Source organism: Lepidochelys kempii, chromosome 6, assembly GCF_965140285.1.
Source record: "Lepidochelys kempii isolate rLepKem1 chromosome 6, rLepKem1.hap1, whole genome shotgun sequence".
NCBI classification, from domain to species: domain Eukaryota; kingdom Metazoa; phylum Chordata; order Testudines; family Cheloniidae; genus Lepidochelys; species Lepidochelys kempii.
In genome coordinates this window covers 20,289,697-20,311,297 of record NC_136385.1, presented here as the reverse complement: position 1 = coordinate 20,311,297, position 21,601 = coordinate 20,289,697, and the positions used below count along the sequence as shown (strand labels likewise).

Below are 21,601 nucleotides of genomic sequence, written 5' to 3'. Positions count from 1 at the left end.
TTTACAGAGGTAATTCTTTTCTTTTTACTTCTATTAAAAGTCTTCTTGTAAGAAACTGAATGCTTTTTCATTGTTCTACAATCCAAGGGTTTGGGTCTGTGGTCACCTATGTAAATTGGTGAGGATTTTTACCAAACCTTCCCCAGGAAGTGGGGTGCAAGGGTTGGGAGGATTCTGGGGGGAAAGACGTGTCCAAACTATGTTTTTTCAGGAACCCACATAAAGTTTGGTGGTGGCAGTGGAAATCCAAGGGTAAAATAATTTGTGCCTTGGGGAAGTTTTAACCTAAGTTGGTAAAGATAAGCTTAGGAGGTCTTTCATGCAGGTCCCCACATCTGTACCCTAGAGTTCAGAGTGAGGAAGGAACCTTGACAGAGGCCCAGAGAGATGTAGGCCCTATTTTTACCCACACTCACCCAGGTTCAGTTAAACCCCTGTGGGGGGACACTGATTGCAATTTAAGGGGGCTTGTTGCAGATGTTGTTAGTTTATCCCTGTTCCCATTTGACTTAAGCTGACGGAAATAAAACCATTCAGGGTGGCCACACAGGAGCTTGCACCTGTTTAACCCCTTCGTTTCCACCAGCGAAGCTTTTCTATGTAGACAAGGCCTCAGAGACTTATCTGGATAGCCTGGGGCGGGGCTGGCAATTGAAGCCAGATCTCCTGAGTTCCAGCCCAGCACCAGAGCCACAAGCCCATCCTCCTCCTTGTTTCCTCCCACCCCACCTGTGTCATGCACACTCCCCCCCACCACCAGGAAAAGCTGCGAATCCCCCACCAAACCCCTCCTTGAGGCTCCCTGGGGAGACCAGCAGAGCCACATTCTGGGCTAGTCCATGGGGAGGCAGGTCCATGTTAGTAACCTTGGCATTCCCCCCCCCCCCCCACCGCTTGTTTGTTTCAGGCACCTGTCGGGCCTGGCTAGGCCTGCAAACACTTCCGGGCGAGCGCTGCCTTTGTCCTGTGTGCACGCTGCGCCCGGCCCACGGGGGCCCCAGATCTTGCTGGGGCTTCTCACGCTACTCCAGTGGTTTTCAACCTGTGGTCTGCGGATCCCGGGGCGGGGCTGCAGATTCTGTGTAAGGTTTCCAAAGGGGCCTGCACCTCCACTCGAAAGTTTTGAGGGGTCCACACATGAAAAAAGATTGAAAACCACTGGGCTACTCTAATACAAATGAGAACACCTCATTCTGTCTAGCCCTGCAAATAGCAACAATATCTTCGAGCCAGCCAGTCCAATCGAGCAGCGGTTGCAAAGCGCCCAGCCCCCTGGTGTCGGAGTGCGAACCGTCTGCTGCACCATAGCTCAGCACCACGTTCTCAATGGCTGCCCAGCGCCTGGGAAATCACACAGAGATCCCTGGGCCTGCAGGCCATGGCTGCCTCTGGTTTCTGGCTTGCAGTCAATGTGGCTGTCAATTGTGTACCGCCTCATGACGTGGCCGAGGATAACTGCCTGCTACTGCTGCCGGTGCCAGGGCTTCTCCTGTTAGATCCAGGAGCAGGAGGCTGTGCGCTGGTGTTTAAGGTCCAGGCTTCAAGCCCTGCTAACTGCCCACGCCGCAGGTTACACGTGCTGGTTACGCAGGTTACTATGCCTGGCTGCGACAAGCTGGGGAGAGCGGCTGGAAGTTGATGTTTTCGCTGTGTGGCAGCAGCGGCCGGCTTTACGCTGCTCCGAGTGCCTGCCGCCCCCCTGATCTGTTTGCAAAGGAAGGAAGCAGAGACGGAAGGGAAATCCCAACCAAGACATTCCTTTTATTTTTTAATAATAAAAAACAAAACAGACATAACCTCCTGAAAACAGCTTCCTACCTCATAATTTCACAGAAATTAGCTTGGAAACATTGCTCGCCCTCCCTGCTCCGATTCCTGCCTCGGGCCCTCCCCAGGGGGGACGTCTCAGCCCCCGGGGGAGCGGGCTCCGACCAGCCCTCCTCAGGGACTGCACGGGGAATGTCAACAACACTTGAGCCTCTTGCAGGCGTCAGCCCCAGCCTGCCATGACCGTGAGCCTGTGCTGGGCAACTGGCTGCTCCCCACAGCGGGGCTGGGATTGGGACATTAGCCTTTGCTCAGGTTCACCAAGTAGCAGAGTGTTCGGCCTCTCCGGGGCTGTGCTTCATCCCTGTGTCCTTCCCCCGCCCCCCACCTCCTTCGCCCATAGCAGAGCTCCCCGCCACCCATCCCCTCCTCCCTTCCCTGGCGGAGGGGCCAGCAGCGGGTTTCACGCTGCACCAGACCAGCAGGGACCTGGCGCGGGAGGGAGGGAGGCTGAAGGCAGTGGATGGCTTGGCAAGGAATCTCTCCGGGCCGCTGCATTTACCAGCCCATTCCCTCCCCCCTCAAGCGCAACCAGGCCCAGGAAGCAGCGCCCTGAGCCTGAGCTGCTGTCTGGCTCACCCCCAGGAACCGCAGCGTCTCACTGTGCTCAAGAAGGGCTGAGCTGTGGGACACAAGCCCTTTGGACGTGGATGGAAGAGAAGGGGACAGAGGTGGGTTTGTAGCTCATCTCCCACACTGCCCCCGGGGGCGCGCTGAGGACGCCCCTCCCAGCCGGATTTATGAGGAGATGCCCATTGAGCGGATCTGGGCTCCAGCAGGGGTAGGACAGCTCCCAGCTGCTGGGCAGCTAGGCACAGTGAGCCTGGATCAGCCGCTCCGCCCGGCTCTGCCTCGGGCCCACCTCACCAACGGCTTCAGGAGCTGCCCGGGTTGTCGCATCCCACCTGTGTGCTGCCTGCAGATCTGGGGCCGGGGGATTTCCTGACTGGAGAGCTTGGGGCCCATAGGGCACAGCACCCGCCTCTGAAGGTTACGGGGCAGCGAGCCACGAGGCACCGGCATCATACTAACCCCCTCGCTCACTCCTCCCCTTCTGAGTGCGACAGGGCACGGGGCCGGCGAGCTGCAAGGCCCTGCTCACAGATCCGCCCCTCGCCTGCCCCCAGACCTCCCCAAAGCAGTATGTTCGTCCAACGAGCCACCGCGGAGGCACGTCCTCCAGTACCCAGCGAGGTTCCCGTCTCCCTAGGGAGCCCTGCACGGACAGTACGTGCCCTGTGTGTTTGCCTCCCGGAACAGGGAGCTCTGCCTCTCCTGGCCACACCAAAGAGGGGTGCATGGAAGCTCGCTGCGACTCATGCTGCCCCCAAGGGGTGCTGCAGTGGTACAGGCAAGCAAGTGTGGCACCCTGTGAACCTGGGCACCTCCCCAGCGTCGCTTACCAGGGCTGGCCCCGGGGAGCCTGGCCCAGGAGGGAAACCTGGCTGCCAGGCTGATGAGCACCTTCTCCACCTCCTCTCCAGGGGATGGATCCTGTGTCGGTTCCCAGGGCAGCTGGACTGGGGCTGTTGCCTCCTCCCCTCCCGCCCCAACACTGCAGCTGAGCGGTAGGGTTTGCTCCAGGCCTTGTTTTACTGCCCTGCTCCCTGAGGGGCTGGGGGCCGCGTGAGAGGTTGGTTGGCTCCCTCCCTCTGACAGGATCCCTGACCCTCAGTGCTAATGAGTTAATAAACTGGTTTCTCACTAAGAAATTAGAAGCCTTAAGAAAAATCACAATTCCCCCCCCCCCCCGCCTCCCAAAGTAACTGCGGTTTGTTTAGCGAGCTCTGGAGAAATCCCCAGCTCCGAGGGCCTCTCGCTCCAGCGCGGCGTCTAGAGGCACTGCCAGCGGCCCGGAGACGACTCCCACGACTGCGTGGGCTCCAGGGGGCAGAGCCGAGGCAGCTGGCTTCGCTGAACAGCCTCCTCCCGCCCCGGGGTGCAGGGGAGCCCTGGGCGTGGCTGGCAGCAGGGCCCAGGCCCTAGTCCCTGGGCGCCTTCTTGCTGCGGGCATTCCACATGCCGCGTTTGGAGTGGTAGTAATGGTAAAAGTTCCTGAGGCGCAAGCGCTCCACCTCCAGCCCGCTCTGCAGCACCCTGCGCCGGGAGAGGGAGACAAAGCTTAGGACAGCGGTGAAGAGGGCACAGCCACAGCAAAGCCTCTGGGGTTCCCCCCCCCCTTCCTCAAAGGGGCGTGGATTCCCTGAGAGAGGAAGAGGCTTTCATTCAGCGTCACCAGCGCACGGCCTTGGGGCTGTGTTTGCTAACACCCATTGAGCTCCAACGCCTCAGGAACACGTCGGAGGAAAGCTCTCTTTGGTACAGTCAGCGCTCCCCACTCAGGACAATGTCCATCTCCGAGACTCCAAGGAGTCCTCTGACAAAGCCAACTTGGCCTTTCCGAAGTCTCCAGCTGCTGTGCCCTCCCCACCGCCGTCGGAGTAATTTATATGTCAGCGCGGAGGGAAAAAAGGGGAGAGCACAAATCTATTTCCCCCCCTTTTAAAGGAAAAATGTACTGGAAATGTTTCAAGCAGATTTGTTCCACACAAGTCCCGTCTCTCCTGCTAGTGCACCTGCTGCTCCTGGCTGCCCACGCCAAGCTCTATACCGAGAAACACCCTGCAGCCCCCTCCATTGTGGGGTACCACGAAAAAGCCCCTCAGACTCATAGGGCCTCAGAGGGGTTAATCCCCCCGCCCCCTCAGCATCTTCTCTCCCAGGTCCCTGAATCAGCCACGTGTGTCTGGAGGGCATTAGGCCAGTCTCCATGCCCAGCCAGCACGCAGCTCTCCCTGGCAGGGAAGAGGCGCTGGGCGGGAGGCCCCACCAGCCGTACCTGTCCAGCAGCTCCCAGTCCTCCCCGCCCCAGCGGTCTCGGAACTCCTCCGTGTTCATGCCCCCGACGCGGTCAAAGTCCGACTTGTAGATCCCAAAGAGGCCGAACCCATTCACCTCCCAGTAGCCTGAGGAAGGAGGGAAGAGAGGTGACTCGCTAGGTCTCAGGCGGGAAGGGGGCTCCCTGCAAGAGGGGAGGGGAGGCCAAGGAGCGGGGCTGCTCCACAGCCCAGCCAGGCGGTAGCACCGAGATTCCTCCGGGCTCTGCCATCCTTTGAAGCCACGCTGCCCTCTGCTGGAAACCAACAGCGGCACGCAAGCACGGAGAGGCCTCCGATCCCGGTCCCATAGAGGGAACCGGTCTCCCTGAAGGTGGGGCTGCAGTCCCATCCTTGCACACGAGCTCCTGAGTTCGCGGGTCCTGGCACTTGGCTAACTGCTCACTGTGGGGCTGCTGCACCTTCCTCTGAAGCAGCAGGTGCTGGGCCCTGTCAGAGGCAGGACGCTGATGTGGATGGGCCGTGGGTCGGATCCAGCCTGGCACTGCTACATGCATGCAACCCCAGTGGAAGGAGAAAGGCTAAGCTGGCAATGCACTAAACACCCAGCCGGCTCTCTCCCACTGCGGGCACTCGCCTGAGAATGCAGCCGCCGAGATCCAGAGGGATCCAGTTTAAAGGAGCTGTCTCACACTCAGCCAAACGTACAGCATGGGACCAAACCAGCCCCCCAGCTCCCAGCCAGCATGCAGGGGCAGGCGTGCTGCGGGGACAGAGGAGGGAGAGCGCTGCTCCAGCTAGCTCCCCAGGGGAGGCTCCGGAGGAAACCACTGCCAATCAGACCCTGAGCAGCTGGGGTGGTCAGCACCATGCGGGAAGGAGGCAGGTAGACCTCAAGCAGCTGGGATTTTTACTGGTGATGAGCCCTGTCCCCCAAGCAACTCCCTGGGAACATAGCGGCAAAATAGGCTGAGGAAGCCTGCGTGCGGGCAGGGCAGCTGTGTGGCTCCAGCCCGCTGACCAGCTGACCCGCTGCTCCCTACGTTGGGATCCAGTGCCAGGGTCCCTGCACACACAGGCTGCCTGCCATCCTGCAAGCTTCTCAATCCCCCACCCACCCACCCTGCAGTCCGGTCAAGGCAGCTTCTCATCTGCCACAGCGCTGCTTCCATCCCTCTCCCCGCTCGTCCCCCCCTGTGCTCCCCGAACTCAGCCCCAACCCCTCTCTGGACTGTCCCTGTTGCCTCCTTTGCTCACTCCACGTCTCCCACCAAGGTGCCCCCTTTGCTCAGAACAGCCCCCCTCCAACAACATATGCCCAGCCCCTCTGTCTCCCCCAGATCGCCGCTAAGAACACCTCCGATCGGAGAGTCTCTGTGCACCAATGACCACGCCCGGTGCCCGGGCTGGGCTGGCTTGTGCATTTAGGCCAGAAATTTCAGAAGGGGCTAGTAACTTGGGGTGCCCGATGGGAGACACTTTAAAGAGGCTCGATTTGCAGACAGTCTGAAGTCAAACAGAGGCTCATGACTCCGAGCTCTTTGGGACCGAGATTCATTTTTCTGTTCCGAGAGAGGCTTCAACCTCCGTATAAAACCACAGCGCTGCGGCCCCCAGTCAGCACGGGGCTGATGCACGGGCCTAACTAAACACATGAATAGTGCCACTGATGTCAGTAAGCACTTGGGTGCATAAAGCTCCTGCACTGGGGGCTTGCTGAAGCGGAGCCTAAATAAATAATACCAGCATCGGAACGTGCTAGCACGCTAGAACTATGCCCTGAAAGCCAGCAAGAGGCATGGTTATGATCCCCAAAGCAAATCACCACACCCCGGTGGGCCTCAGTTTCCCCATCTGTCAAACGATAGCTGATCCCTTCCTCTGGAGAGCACGGTGAGATCTAAGGGGATCCAGTGCTAGATAAGAGACAAAGATTATTAGTTCTGGCAGAGCACTCTGGTCACTGTTTAATCAGTTAGGCTCCTGGGGACAGCCTGAGCGAGAAGAGGAGTTGCTGATTACCAGATCAGATTGGGACTGGGCAGCTAACGATCTAATTAGTCCATTAACAAGGAGAGTGGATAAAAGAGCCCAGGACGGCAGAGCAGGGCAAGGCAAGCTGGGTCTGATAAAGGGAGCTCTCTGTGTGGGTAGACCTCTTCCCACCCCCAGCCCTGGGAAAACTGGCTCTGTACACAGTACGGCTTGGTGAGGATGTAGAAGGTGGTGAGGGGAGGCTCTGTAAATAAACGACATGATGGTCTCTCCGAAAGGAAGGTCTCTGAGCCGACTGTGTGAGAGCAAAGACGATGGGGGCGGAGGGTGCCCCGTCACAGTGCTGCTCAGCCTCTGTGTGCCTCTCTTAACATAATGTGCTGGATTAAACTACACACTGGACAAGGGGAAAAGCAACAGCAAATCCACTGGTGAAAACTGTATCTGAACAAACCAGCCTCCCCCCTCCACATTCATTGGGCGACTGCACAATCCAGTGCTGGGGAGGTCGGAGTCAGTTAAACAGGCAGGGCTGGGTGGATTTACAGCAGGAGTCAGGACTCCTGGGTTCAATTCCTGCCTCGCTGTAAGGCCTTGAGCAGATCACTCCCCGTAACTGGAAAGGGGGACACTACACTTTCCCTGCAGGGGCTGCGTGAGTCTTAGTTAAGGCTCCAGGAGTAGTCCGCCACCCTCCCTTAAGAAGCACCCAGCATTATTATTCCAGCTCACCCCCCGGCCCCCAGCCTTGGGGCACAGCAGTAATCGCAGAGGGGAAGGACGTGCAGGTTTAAGGAGGAGCAGGGAAGATGCTGAGTTTCTAACACCAGCGTAGCCCAGCTCCTTAAAGCACCCGGCCTGGACTGGAACAGACTTTAGGTAGCAGCAGGCTGCTCAGATAACAGGTTTCAGCAGCACCGGGCTGAGTGGCTGCGTCAGGAGCCTTGCCACGCTCCCTGCACCGCTAGCTGCCTCAGTCCATTAGCGGCTCCCTTCCTGGGGCACTGGCTCCCTGCATTCGAAAGCCCAGTGCGTTTCCCGCTGCGAGAACACCTGTGTGCGGGGGCGTTACCGTTGGGGTCCCGCGGAGAGCTCCCGCAGCCCAGCCTCATGACGATGGGCGCGTAGGCCAGCTTGCCCTCCACGCAGTGCTTGCGGATGCTGTCCAGGATGTTGAGGGGGAAGTGGATGTGCAGGTCACACAGGAACACGATGCTGCGCCCGTCCTGAGGGAACCAAGAGCAGAGAGAGGCCGTGACCAGGGGGCACAGCCCACGGCAAGCCCCTGGGGGCAGGACGGGACAAGGCCAGCGGCTCTGGAGAGCCAGAGCCCTCCCGCCGTCTCTCACCTCGATGGAGTCCACCCCAGCCTGCAGCCCTGCCGAGCGCTCGAAGTTCCCCGTGCGTTTCAAGTACTGGTACCTGAGAACAACGTGGACAGTCAGCGGCAGCAGGGAGAGGGGAGCCAAGCTGGGGGCTTTGTTGGGACAGAGCTCAGTGGGCACTGCTGGGCTGAGCGACCGCAGGGAGTCTCCAGGCGGGGAATCGTCTGGAGAGTACCAGGGGCCACTGAGCCGAGGGAACCCAGCTGAGCTCCAGGAAGCCTTTCGCAGGCTGACACAGTGTGACTCTCTGTCCCCCTCTAGCCGGTAGCCCCGCCCCGTTGAGCGTCCATTACAGCCTTGCGGTTCTTTAGCTCAGGCAGCAAAGGCTCTTGCTTCTAGATTGAAAGGTCTTGGGTTAACCCCCCCCCCCATGTCATCCCCCACCTGGGGGGTGCTGTGTTACACTCATGGTCAGGTGGGCTCACGCCCCCCGACCACTGCTGGAGACACTCGCGTAGCAGGGGCTTTCCAAAGAGGGAAAGCACAGGGAGCGCTGGCTGCCCAGAGATGGGCTGGGGGTGTGGGGAGCCAGGCAGGGCATTCACGGGGTTCTGTGCACAGACTATTAGCAGCTACACGGCTTTCTTCCTCCACCCAGCGCGAAGGCCCCGCTTGCCCGCTTAGCCAGCTGGCTTTGGGGACAGCAGCTAGCCCCTTTGCAGCCTGCCTGGCTCCGAGATCACCTGCAGCATCCGCTGCGCACTGATGCAGTATCAGTCTGCAGGGCAGATCCCCCCTTAATCAACCAGACCCTCAATACCCAGAAAGGTTCAGGGGTGTCCCCTCCCACATCCGTTGGGTAATCACGGTCATGGCTCATCTCAGTGCCAGTCAGCAGGGGGCACACTCCACCTATGGGATGCTGTCTCCAGAAAAAAAAAACGGATTGCTGTGCCAGGTCTGTGGATGGCAATGCGTCCTGTGGGTGCAAGATGCTGGGGGCTAAAGGCACAGGAGAAGGGAGGGCAGTGGGGTTGGAGACAGGCAAGACACTATAGATGAGTACAGCCGCAAGCAGCCAGCCTGCAGACTCACTGGGGCAGGGATGGTGTCTATCCGCCTGTTTGGATGGCACCTCGAATCATAGAATCTCAGGGTTGGAAGGGACCTCAGGAGGTCAACTAGTCCAACCCCCTGCTCAAAGCAGGGCCAATCCCCAATTTTTGCCCCAGATCCCGCTACAGCCCCCTCAAGGATTGAATTCACAACCCTGGGTTTAGCAGGCCAATGCTCAAACCACTGAGCTATCCCTGCCCCCCCCCCGACACAATGTGACCCTGATCTTCAGGGGGGCCTCTGGTCACCCCTGTGACACAAACAACAGCAGCAGCGAGAGTGTGTGTGTGAGCAGCAGTCTCACTGCCATGGCCAGGGATGCTAGAGACCAGACCCAGTTGGCTGGGTGGAACGAGGAGGCTCATTGCGAGGAGGGCACTCAGCCATAGCCCCCCGGAGCAGGCGTGCCGCTGGAACAGCTTTGCTGCACCTCGGGGTGCGGTTCCACACAGCGTCCGGGCCTCGGGCTTCCACAAGCGCCAGGGAAACCAGGAACAAAGCTGCTGCTCCGTGCTCAGCTCCTCGGGCCGTGCAAGGACTCTGGGAGGGAGGAGAGACGTCACCTCCGTGCTGCCTGGGACTCCCTTGCCCAGCTGCTGGAGGGCTTTGCTGTGCGTGTCTGCCACAGATGAGGCCAGGAGTGGTGGGGGGCACTTGGGCCCAGGCTCCCGTTCCTGTGGGGCTGGGGATGCGGCAAGGAGAAGGTGCTGGGCTTGGCACTGGTGGGGAGGGACAGCGGCAAGGAAGGGCTCTGGGGCTCCCTGCTCCATTACCGAGGCAGCCGGGCTTCCCGCAGCGCCTTCTCCACATCCATATCCTCACTCTCAAAGTCCACCAGGATGACATTGAAGTTGGTGTCCTTGGTGTCCCAGTAGAGGCCGGCCATGTCCGCGATGAACTGCTGAACCCAGCGTGCCTGGTTCTTCACTGCCACACAAGCAGACACCCCCTGGGTCAGCCCTTCCTCAGGGATCCACGCCCCGCCCCGGGGCTGAGAGCCAGACCCCCCCTCCCCCCAGGGATCTACTCCCCATCCCCTGGGCTGAGAGCCAGACCCCCAGCCACTCCCCAGGGATCCACTCCCCATCCCCTGGGCTGAGAGCCAGACCCCCAGCCACTCCCCAGGGATCCACTCCCCGTCCCCATGGTGAAGAGCTAGACCCCCAGCCACCCTCCAGGGATCGACTCCCTGCCCCCAGGGCCAAGAGCCAGACTCCCCAGCCGCACCTCAGGGATCCACTCCCCATTCCCAGGGCCAAGTGCCACACCCCCCCCCCCCCCACCATTCCACACCAAGTACCAGGTGGATTTAACTGGGTTGCTCGGGGGCTGGGTTTTTGTCCCCCCGAGTGGTGTCGTTATATTGACCTAATTTCCTAGCAGAGACCAGGCCTGAGTCTCTGCTGCTGGGCAGCCCTGGAGGAGCAGACGTGGCCTGTGTGCACAAGGGGACTAGGCCTCCCGGATGATCCCATGAGCCGCCACAGCCCGTGCGCCCCACGCAGCCAACCGCCACCCACTGGGGCCTGGGCTTTGGGCCCATCTAATGCTCTGAATGACCCCAGAGGTCCTGGTGCAGGTGGGAGCATGGGAGGACCTTTGGTCCCTTGGAGGAGGGTGCGGATAACACCCCTTTCCCTCACCTGGCACCACGAAGTGCACCATGACGTCCTGCCTCCAGCTGAGCCGCAGGGGCTGGCACAGGATGGGTTTCCCGTAGAGCAGGCTCCAGGGGCTGGGCTGGGGCTCTGTGGCCAGGGGCGCGGGCCCCTCGGGGTTGGCCTTGGTGCTGTCGTCCGGCCTGCCCTGGTGCAGCAGGACGTAGACGTACTCCGAGAGCCGCACGGTCCTCTGGCCCCGCTCCAGCAGCTCCAGCTCCAGCAGGTAGCGGTTCCCCCGCGCTGTGTCTCGCCGCTTCTCCACGTTGACTATGCGCAGCAGGGTGTAGATCCTGGAGGGAGGGCAGCGCCGATGCTCTCACCTTCCCAGGCGAGGCCCAGGCCCCCACCCCACACCAGGGACCCCTCCACCGCCTGGCTAGCTGAAGGACAATGGGCAGCCCCGCTCCCACCCTTCCAGTAGGGGGTGTCATCCAGGCCAGGAGAGCACCCCCTCCTCCCAGAGGGGAGGCCCTGTGGTGTGGGAGAGCAGGGTGGGGAAGCTCCTGGCTGCGTGCCCCCTCATCCCAGGAGGTGCAGGGCTGAGGACCTGTTGGGGGAGTGGAGTGTGTGTAGTCAAGGCTGGATGACCAGGGAGACCACCCTGCTCTCTTGCCTGCCCAGGGTGGGGCAAGACTGGGCAGAGCTTAGCCCCACTGGTCCCCCTGGCCTTGGTGGCAGCCCTGGGCCTAGCTCCATGTGGCATGCCCTGCAGAAGCGCAGTACCCCCCCGACCCCGATTTCTCTCCCTACCCCCCATTCTTCTCGTTGAGTTTCTCCATGTACTGGGCCACCACGTCCACCACCTCGCTCTCGCTCAGCTGCAGGTTGCCCGAGACGTTACAACGCAGGTCATTCCAGTCGGAGCGCAGGAGCTCAAAGTCCACCGAGCTGACGCTGAACGTCCTCTGCCAGTTGATGGAGTCCTCCAGCCAGCTCGGCTGCAGCTCCGAGTTCTCGTAGCTATAGTCCGACAGCTCCTCCTCCTCCTCCTCCTGGGCCTTGCCCGGGACCTCCTGCTGCAACGCAGTCACCTCCGACATCCTCAGGAAGGACGTCACCCGCACCCCGGCTGACAGGGCCGCCTCCGAGGAGTTGTAATCCAGGGCAGCCGCTGCCGCAGTCCTGACTGGGGTGGCGGTGGGGACCTCCAGGGCCTCCTTGCCGAACAGCCCCTCAGCTGGTGGCGGCTGTACGCTGGGCCGTGTCCTCCGCTCGCTCACAGCCTTGGGGTCCTCTTGCCTGTACAGCTGCTCCCACTTCCTGCTGCTGGCCCTGGGGCTCTTCCTCTTGGAGGGATACGTCTCCCTGGAGCTGTTGCCCGGGAGCCAGGGCACCCTGTGGCCAGGGACGGTGCGGAGCTTGGTGGAGGGGGCGGAGCGCCTCTGGGGGGCCCTCGAGTTCAGGTGCACCCTCCTGAGTGGCTTAGGGTAGAGGAAGACACTGGGGAAGGTGGCCTCCTGCACTGTGGTCTTGTGCTTGCCAGGCTGCAGCCGGGTCACATACACCTTCTCATGGGGCTTCTTGGCCTCCTTCTTAGCCTTCTTCCCCACGGGCACCAGGAGCCTGCTTGGGCCCTGTGGCTTCGCTTTGCCCCCGAAGATGGGCACGGAGAGGTGGGGTTGGCGGTTTAGGACACTGCCCCTCCTTGACGGTGCCAGCAGCCCCAGCTTGTCTTTCTCCCCGGCGTTCGCCTGTTCCGGCTCCTTGAGCACCCAGCTGAGGGAGCGCCCCTGTACCAGGGCCTGCTCTCGTAAAGGGGGAGTGTTCTCATAGTCCTGGGAATCCCTGGCTGTGGCCGCGGAGCTGCGGCTGGCCCGGTTGCGTACATCCTGGGTTTGCGGCTGCCCTGGTGCAGCACCCTCATCATGAACTGGCTGTTGGTGGTGGCGGAAAGCATAGTAGTCTACGTCGCCCCCGTAATCCCTTGCAGCGAGAGGGATCTCTTTGCCTTTGGTCCCAGGGCCCTGGGGTGGGCTCAGCCCCCTGGGGCTCTTCTCCTTGGCGTCGGGAGGCGGGTCTGTGGGCTCAGGACTGTCTGCTCCTTCCTCCTCCTCTTCCAGGAAATCTGCAAAGCAAACACACCTTGGGTAGGCCAGAAAAACACATGAGATCCCTGCAGTGTAATAACCCCCAGCAGTGGTTCACAGCCAGAGCATTTCAGGCCAAAAGGGACCAACAGGCCCTCTAGTCTGAGCCAATGCGCATTGCAGGCCATCAAATCCCACCCAGCTAGCGAAGCAGACAAATTATTACTGCATCTTAAAACGTGGAGCCCATGCAGGGAGGCACTGATCCTGGCAGCCAGTGTCCAACAGCCAGGTTGCTGTGGGGGCTCTGCGAGAACATGATCGGGGGGGAGAGGGGGTGGCTGCCTAGCTACCCACACAGGTGGGACTGTGTTCTCACGTTCCACCAAACCCTGCAGTCCCTGGGCTTCAGTTGGCTGACAAAGGAGCTCAGGATCCAGCCCCTTCTTGGGACGGCAAGGAAGGACAGTCCAGTGGCTGCAGCGCTATCCTCGAACTTGGGAGGCCCGCGTGCAATTCCCTGCTCCAGCACAGACTCCCTGCGTGACCGTGGGCACGTTACTTAGCCTCCGTTCCCCGACAAGAGCACTGCCCCGCTGCACAGAGATGAAAACATTACAGAATGGGAAGCACTTTGAGATCTCCTGCTGAATAGGGCTAGAGAAGAGCAAGGTGTTATTCATTTGTTAGCATTACTCAGGTATGTTTTATTGGCCAGAGAAGTGACCCTGGGATGTTCAAATCAGCCAGGAATATGGGATTGGACCCTTGATTGGTCTGCTTACAGTAAGTTCACTGGGGCAGGGACTGTCTCACTAGGTGTACGGACAGCACCCAGCACACCCTGAACATAGGTGGGGCCTCCCCTAAGACAAGTAATAAATCATAACAACAACTAATACTGTGTCCATTTGTCAGCGGTATCAATCTCTGGTTCTTGGATTGACTGGCAGCAACTCTGATGTGTCGGCTCCATTCCCTTGTTTCAACCCCATCACCAAGGGAGAGAGTCTTGATTTCGCTACTGGACTAAATAACTGCAATGGTGTTTCAGTCTTTCCAGCAGAGGATCTGAAAGATGTTTCCACAAGCTAATGAACTAGCCCTCGCGCTCCCCATGGGCACATGTGAAAGGTTAGATGGGGAGGGCTCTGAGTTACTACAGGGAATTCTTTCCCAGGTGTCTGGCTGGTGGGTCTCACTCACATGCTCTGGGTCTAACTGATCACCATATTTGGGGTCAGGAAGGAATTTTCCCTCAGGTCAGATTGGCATGGGGAGCAGGGTTTAACCTTCCTCTGCAGCCTGGGGCATGGGTCACTTGCTGGTTTGAACTAGAGTAAATGGTGGATTGTCAGTAATTGAAAGCTTTAAATCAAGATTTGAGCACTTCTGGATCTCAGCCAGAGGCTAGGGGCTATTGCAGGAGTGGGTGGGTGAGGTTCTGTGGCCTGCGATCTGCAGGAGATCAGACTCGATGATCAGGTCCCTTCTGGCCTTAAAGTCGACGAGTCTGTTAGCGACGTGCTATAAATGGGGAGAGCGAGGTGTACAGTTGCCTCAGGGGTCCATTTGTGCCAAGCTGGACAGACAAACAAAGGCATCAAACAGCAACAGAGCCAAAGCAGAACAAAGCAAAGGATAAAATGACGCAATTCACAGGTGTTGATTTACACCAGTGATTGCATGGTTAAGACAAGCACGCTGGACCGAATTCAGCCCTGGCGGAAGACCCACTACAGGCTACACAGCATGTGCTTACATGACAGCTTGATTTGCCTTGCCATCCCCAGCTTTGATAACACAATGCTACTACCACCCCCCAAGGTTTTTATGATGCTCATTTACGATTTGTATGATGGTAGCAGCTAGACACTGCAGTTGAGATCAGGGACTCACTGTGCTGGGCACTGTTCAGCTCTACAATAGAGACATTTGAGGCCAGGACTGTCTACACAGCAAAAAACCCCAGCAGCGACTCTCAGAGCCTGGGTCTACAGCCTTGGGCTTGCAGGGCCCTCGTGTGGTGCTACGAACAGCTGTGTAGATATCCCGGCTCGGGCTCTGAAACCCATCCCTCTCTCCAGGCGTCAGAGCCTGGGCTCCAGTCCAACCCTGAACATCTACACTGCTATTTTTAGCGTTGCAGCGGTAAAGTCTGTAGAGTCGGGCTTGGAGACTCGCTGCCATGTGAACACACCCAAAGAGTTTACATTTTATACCACTTGGTATATCCCGAAAACGCTCTACAGACATGTACAAATTAGCCCTTACAACCCCCCCTGGGGATACGGATTATTATCTCCATTTTACGGTGGGCAAACTGAGCCTGAAAGATGCAATGACTGGCCCAAAAGCAGACAGCAAACGCGCGGCAGAAGTCGGATGACATCCTCCCTCCCATCCAACCCTGTGCCCATTTCTCAGACCGTCCTGCCTTCGTTCAGAACAGGAGCAGTTCCTCCTTGGGGAGAGCTCCTGGTCGATTGCTGCTCAGGAGGTAGATGAGTGGGAGGGCCCTGGCACCCCTGGGTATATAAATCCTACCCCCGGCACAGCCCACAGAAAGTTGGGCAGGAGGATTCATGCTGCTCCCAGCCACGGAATTCTTCGGTGAACTCACTTGGAGAAGCTGCAGATCAAAGGGGCAGCGAAGCTCTGAGTTACTCTGATTAACACCCTGCACTCACAAAGGGACTTGGAGGGGAAGGAAATGACCGACGCTGTTTTAAGGCAATTAAGTCTCAGCAGAAATCAGCTTTGGCCTGGTGCTGATTTTCCCTTCCGGATGCCGAGGACGCATGTGTGGGTGAGACGAGGGAGAGCTCTTGGGAACACACAGCACAGCTCAGGAGGGGTCGTGCGCGTTCGTGGGTGGAGATCGGCGTGGCGCTGCCAGTGCAACCTCCCCCACAATGAGATGGGGACCCAATACCGGCCCCGCCAGGCTGCCGAGACCGAGTGAAAGGCCCTTGGTGCAGCCAAGGGGAGGAGACCCAGAGGCACGTGCAGGAAACCCTCTTTTCCAGCTGCACTGATTGAGTCCAGTGGGCTGATGGAAACAGTTCTACACAGGGGTTCACCGCCAGCTCAAGGAGCATGCTGGGAAAGTCAGCCACAACGTGCTCATGCTCAGAGGTGCAGGTCTGAGCGCCCCGAGGGGGCAGGGAGGGGGAATGCTCCCAGGGGTGTGTTGGGGGCGCAGGTCCGAGCACCCTGGGGACGCAGGTCCGAGCGCCCTGAGGGGGCAGGGTGAGGGAATTGTGCCGGGGTGTGTTGGGGGCACAGGTCCAAGCGTCTGGAGAGAGCAGGGTGAGGGAATCCTGCCAGGGGCGTGTTGGGGGCACAGGTCCGAGCGCCCCGAGGCAGCAGGGAGGGGGAATCCTGCCACGGGTGAGTTGGGGACGCAGGTCCGAGCGCCCTGGGGACGCAGGTCCGAGCGCCCTGAGGGGGCATGGCGAGGGAATTGTGCCGGGGTGTGTTGGGGGCGCAGGTCCAAGCGCCTGGAGAGAGCAGGGTGAGGGAATCTTGCCAGGGACGTGTTGGGGGCACACGTCCGAGCGCCCCGAGGGGGCAGGGAGGCAGAATGCTCCCAGGGGTGTGTTGAGGGCGCAGGTCTGAGTGCCCCGAGGGGGCAGGAATCCTGCCAGGCGTGTGTTGGGGGCGCAGGTCCGAGCGCCCCGAGGCAGCAGGGAGGGGGAATCCTGCCACGGGTGAGTTGGGGACACAGGTCCGAGCGCCCTGAGGGGGCATGGTGAGGGAATTGTGCCGGGGTGTGTTGGGGGCACAGGTCCAAGCGCCTGGAGAGAGCAGGGTGAGGGAATCCTGCCAGGGGCGTGTTGGGGGCACAGGTCCAAGCGCCCCGAGGTGGCAGGGAGCAGGAATCCTGGCCCTAGTGTACAGGGTGAGCAGCACTGGGAGGCTGGCAAGGCGAAGCCGTGAATCCGAGAGGATTCAGTGGCATGGCAATCAATAAATGGGAACACAGATTCAGTCACCAGTGTCCAGAATTGCTGGGAGAGGGGCAGGAAGCCTCCATTCCCACACGGCCTTGCCCCAGGGACACTGTCTAAGTGGGCTCACTCCTTCCTCTCAGTGTTGTGATCCTCCCAAGTCCTGCCTGACTTAGCAACTTCCTCCCCACCACCCGTCTGGTGCCCAATTCAGCAACCAGGGCTCCAGCGCCGAAGCACAGAGCCTGGGCGCGCCAGGCCGTGAAGCACCATCCCTGCTAGCGGGCGGCAGGACAGACTAGCACGGTGCACCGGAGCAAGCGGCGTTGGCTGGGCGTGCGAGGGCTGCTTACTGTCCGAGTTCAGGAAGAGAAAGGCTCTCCGGCGAGGATCCTCCTCTTCCTCATCCATCTTCATATACTTGTAGAAGCCAAACCTGGGGGGCGGGGAAAGAAGCAAAGGACAACGTTGCTGAGACGTGTGTACACAGCTGCACTGATACTGGCCCAGCCTCTGGCAAACCAAACCAAACCAAACCAAACCAAACCAGGGCACCTCTTTAGCTCCATATCGTCTCACCCGGCAGGACCAGAGCTGAGATCCCCAGATTCGTTTTACTTTGGGGCTCGGGGGCGAGGCCTGATCTGCCCACCCACCGCTGCGAGCCCAGAGCGATGGGCTGCTCAGACACTGGGTGGCCCCCACATTTCTCCTCTCAATCTCTCGCTGTGAATAGGTTGGTAGAGGAAACATGCTTCCCTGCTGCTGGCGAGGCACCCTGCGGGGATGCAGGGGAGGGAGGGGCAGAGCTGATGAAAAGTGGGCATCTGCCCCTGGTCTGGCATTTCCTGAGCTGGCTCATGGGGCGGGAAGGCTTCTGGCTGGAAAGGAGCCTGGCACGGGATGCAGAGCCTGAGGAATGGGCTTGGTGGGTACAGTCTGGTTCCCTAGGAATCAGGGTCCGTGTCTCAACCACCCTGTGGGAAGGCCCAGGCCGCCTCAGCACCCTGGCTGAGCCCCTGGCAGAGCAGGGCCAAGGCTCAGTGTCTGGTTCCTCCCTGCCAGCACCTGGGCTGGGGACAGAGATTCTCTGGGGCTGTCCCTGCCCTGGCACTAAGAAGCCCTATGCCCAGGGGCTCTCTCTGTCCTTAGCAGCAGTGCCAGCAGAGGGCCCCCACTGAACCTCCCTGCCCACCCCCCCACTCACTTCTCCAGGTAGAGGGGGGACTCTCTGTAGAAGCACTTGTTCTCCGTCTCCATGTGGGTGAGGCGGGTGAAGTCGTTGGGGTACACGAACGAGAGGTAGACCTGGGGAGCCAAGCAGAGGAGTCACCAAGAGTGCACTCCAAGGGCCTGGCGAGGTACGCGCACAACCAGCGTCCCCCGGGGGTGGCAGGAGGGAGGGGGTCCAGGCGTGGGCACGCCTGGTGAGGGCTCTGAGGATGCGAGGTTGTTGGCGCAAGCTTCTTGGACTGTGGTGTCTCCTGGCAGAGAAGCCTGATGCTCATCAGCCCACGGCCCGAGCTGCCTCTATGGCGTCTGCCAGGCCAGCGCTCAGCTGGCTCCATTGAGGGGTCCTAGAGCCAGCTTGGGGAAGGGGAGGGGACTGGAAGGAGAGGGCTCATTTCAGGGTTGGTGTCATGACTCGCCAGCACTGCAGCTGCCTGTGCCAGACAGGAACAGGGCCTGGATGGGCACTGCCTCAGAGGAGCAGCAGGCACGTGGAGCCAGCTGGTGCGTGCATTGGGAGGACTGGCAGGGGCCTGGCACCTCTGGAACAGGTGAGAGATGGGGGACTTAATGGGCAGGGCTGGAGGGCCGTAAAGGGGTCTTCATAAAGGGACCCTATTGGATGGTGCCCTCCCCTGTGTGTCAGAGAGCCCCACCCCTCTGCCAGCCTATCTCATTTCAGTCCCCAGAAGCACCGACAGATTCGACAGAGAGAGAGCAAAGACCCCTTTTCTACCAGCCTCCTTGGCAGCAGAGCGAGCCCATCAGCTGCTGCGTGGGTGAGGAGAAGGCGGCCAGGCTGCAAGGGGCGTCAGGGGTCGCGTCACAGCCGGTCGGTGGGCGAGCCGAGGGAGGGGTGCTCCCCACGGAGCGCTCTGCTGGCGCAGGGAGCCTCCCACACCGCAGCAGAGTTACTGGGAGCCCGTAGTGACTGCAGAGCCGGCAGGATACGGAACAGGGGCCCTTGTGGCATGGCTGCTCCACGCACCCCCGACCCCCCCGTGCTGCAGCTCTGCCAACCTGTGCTTGGCCACGGCTGCCTTAGTCAGGGCTGAGTGGTGGAGGCCGGAGGAGCTGTGCCCATGGGCCTGGTCCAGAGCCCCAGAACCAATGGGAGGTTTTCCACTGCCTCGGGCAGGCCCTGCAGCCCGTCCTGGGGGCACAGACACATGGGTCTCCCGGTGACCCCCACAGGGCGAGGGGCGGGAAGGGGAGCGGAGACATGGCTGAGCTGGACACTTACGAATTGCAGGCCCTGGTAGCGGGCGATAGGGAAGTCCTTCACCACGTAGGTGGGGCTGTAGGCGCAGGGCACCAGCACGTTCTCCACACGGGATGCCTCGATCTGGGGAGCTGGGCAAGAGGAAGTCAGGGCTTCGTCTGTGTTGCGTGGGGGGCCCTCAGACACCCCCATATGCAGAGAAAACCCACATGGCCCTCTAAAGTCCAGCCCAACCTGGACGACTGACCTCGCCCACACTGTCCCCTATAGACCAGACCAGCTCCTATAGGTGAGCCCAGCCCAGACTATCCCCTATAGCTCACTGCAGCCTGGGCAACCACCCATCCCATCCCCTATAGTCCAACCCAACCTGGGCAACCGTCCAGCCCAACCCAGCTCGGCCTAACCTTTATAGCCCAGCTCAGACCCTATAGGCCAGCCCAGCCCATCCTATCCCCTATAGCCCATCACAGTCTGGGCAACTGCCCATCCTATCCCCTATAGCCCAACACAACCTGGGAGACCACCCAGTCAAGCCCCTACCGGCCAGTCCAGACTAACCCCTATAGCCCACACCAGCCCCTATAGCCCATCCCATCCCGTATAGCCCAGCCTGGGTCTGTGAGTAGCCACCAGGGCATGGAGCTGAAGGGGCACAGGGGGTCCCTGGGTACCTGATCCTATCCAGCCTCATTTCCTCGCCTTCTCTGAACAGACTAACAGTTCCTCTCCCAGCTTAAATCCCAGCCCCAATCTCCTCACGCTCCCCTGCCCCACTTACTGAGGAAGAAGGTGTCTCTGGGGTCAGGTTTGAGCATGTCGGCCCCATGCTCATCCCTCTGTGCCTCCCACAGGTAGCTCCCGGCGTGACTGGCGAGGGACTGAGGGATGTGAGCCACGTGGTTCATCTTCAGAGGGGACTCGTCTGAAGGGGAGAACGAGGAGAAAGGCCACAGTGACCCCAGGCCTTGACTCAGCTCCCATCGAGCCAGGCCCAGGGCCAGCTGGTCATGCTCTGCGGGTGGGAGCACCTAATGATCCCACGTCTACTCCTGGGTGACGGGGCCAGACAGAGATGTTCCATACGGACCCTCCCTAACCACAGCTTTAGCACCAACCCCAAACCTCCTCACCCCACCCCAATCCCTCGACCCCAAACTAGGCCTCATGCCAATCCCCCATGACCTGCAGCTTTATCGCTGCCCTCAAACCCCATCCCCTGCACCCCAAACCCCGCCCCATCCCCCTGCCCTGACCCCACCCCAATCCCCCCGCCCCATCCTGATCCCCTCTGACCCACAGCTTTAGCACTGACCCTCAAACCCCACCCCATCCCGATCCCTTCACCTCAAACCCACCCCATCCCGATATCCCCGCCCCGAACCCCACCGCATCCCGATATCCCCGCACGGAACCCCACCCCATCCCCATCCCCTCCGAACTGCAGCTTTAGCACTGATCCTCAAACCCCACCCCATCCCGATTCCTTCACCTCAAACCCACCCCACCCCGATATCCCCCCCCCGAACCCCACTGCATCCCGATATCCCCGCCCGGAACCCCACCCCATCCCCATCCCCTCCGAACTGCAGCTTTAGCACTGATCCTCAAACCCCACCCCATCCCGATTCCTTCACCTCAAACCCACCCCACCCCGATATCCCCCCCCCGAACCCCACCGCATCCCGATATCCCCGCCCAGAACCCCACCCCATCCCGATCCCCTCCGACCTGCAGCTTTAGCACTGATCCTCAAACCCCACCCCATCCTCATCCCTTCACCTCGAACCCACCCCATCCCGACCCCCCGCCCCATCCCGCCCCACCCCCCCCAATCTGCAGCTTTAGCGCTGCCTCTTAAACCCCATCCCATCCCAATCCTGATCCCACCGGCCCCAAACTATGCCCCAGGCTAATCCCTCCTGACCTGCAGTTTTAGCACTGCCCCTCAAATCCCACCCCATCCCCCTACCCCATTCTGATCCTCCTGTCTCAACCCCGCCCCCTGGTCCAGAGGCTTCCACTGGCACCGTCACCCGGGCCCCTGCCGCCTCACACTGCTTCCTGCCGGCGGTTGAGATGTCTGGAGCAATGCAGTTCCACAGGGTAGGCCAGGAACATACCCGCTGGCCACCTTACAAATGTCCAGCATAGGCGCTTCTCGAGGAGATGCTACTGAGCTCTAGTGAACCGGGCCCTCGCCTTGTCCGGGGGGGGAGGGAGATGTGCCACCTGATAGCAAAGGAGGATACAGCCAGAAATCCACGTAGAGAGTCTCTCAGCAGGCATCGTTTGTCCCCAGGCTCGTTCCGCTAGAGCGACAGATAGTCTAGCTGATTTTCTAACCGGTGTCATTCTTTGCGGGTAGTATGCCCGTGCTCGCCTCACATGGAGGGGGCGAAGTCTCC

General features: G+C 60.3%; 1 protein-coding gene across 4 annotated transcripts in view; it reads right to left on the bottom strand.

Moving 5' to 3' along the window:
• Positions 1-2,020: 2,020 nt before the first annotated feature.
• B4GALNT4 (beta-1,4-N-acetyl-galactosaminyltransferase 4) overlaps positions 2,021-21,601 on the bottom strand; it is a 125,316-nt gene continuing 105,735 nt past the window's right edge. For 3 of the 4 annotated variants that reach the window (XM_073347009.2, XM_078853147.1, XM_073347010.2), the window contains exons 10-20: positions 19,975-20,118; positions 19,215-19,324; positions 17,949-18,049; positions 17,095-17,177; positions 11,512-12,826; positions 10,744-11,051; positions 9,874-10,027; positions 8,009-8,081; positions 7,732-7,885; positions 4,667-4,793; positions 2,021-3,924 (exon numbers count right to left, since the gene is read on the bottom strand). In XM_073347009.2, the coding sequence (XP_073203110.2) occupies positions 3,810-3,924; positions 4,667-4,793; positions 7,732-7,885; positions 8,009-8,081; positions 9,874-10,027; positions 10,744-11,051; positions 11,512-12,826; positions 17,095-17,177; positions 17,949-18,049; positions 19,215-19,324; positions 19,975-20,118 (2,684 nt within the window). In that variant the 3' untranslated portion in view covers positions 2,021-3,809. Of the gene's footprint in view, positions 3,925-4,666; positions 4,794-7,731; positions 7,886-8,008; positions 8,082-9,873; positions 10,028-10,743; positions 11,052-11,511; positions 12,827-17,094; positions 17,178-17,948; positions 18,050-19,214; positions 19,325-19,974; positions 20,119-21,601 lie in introns of those variants that run through there. The other variant, XR_012159301.2, reaches the window with a different exon arrangement.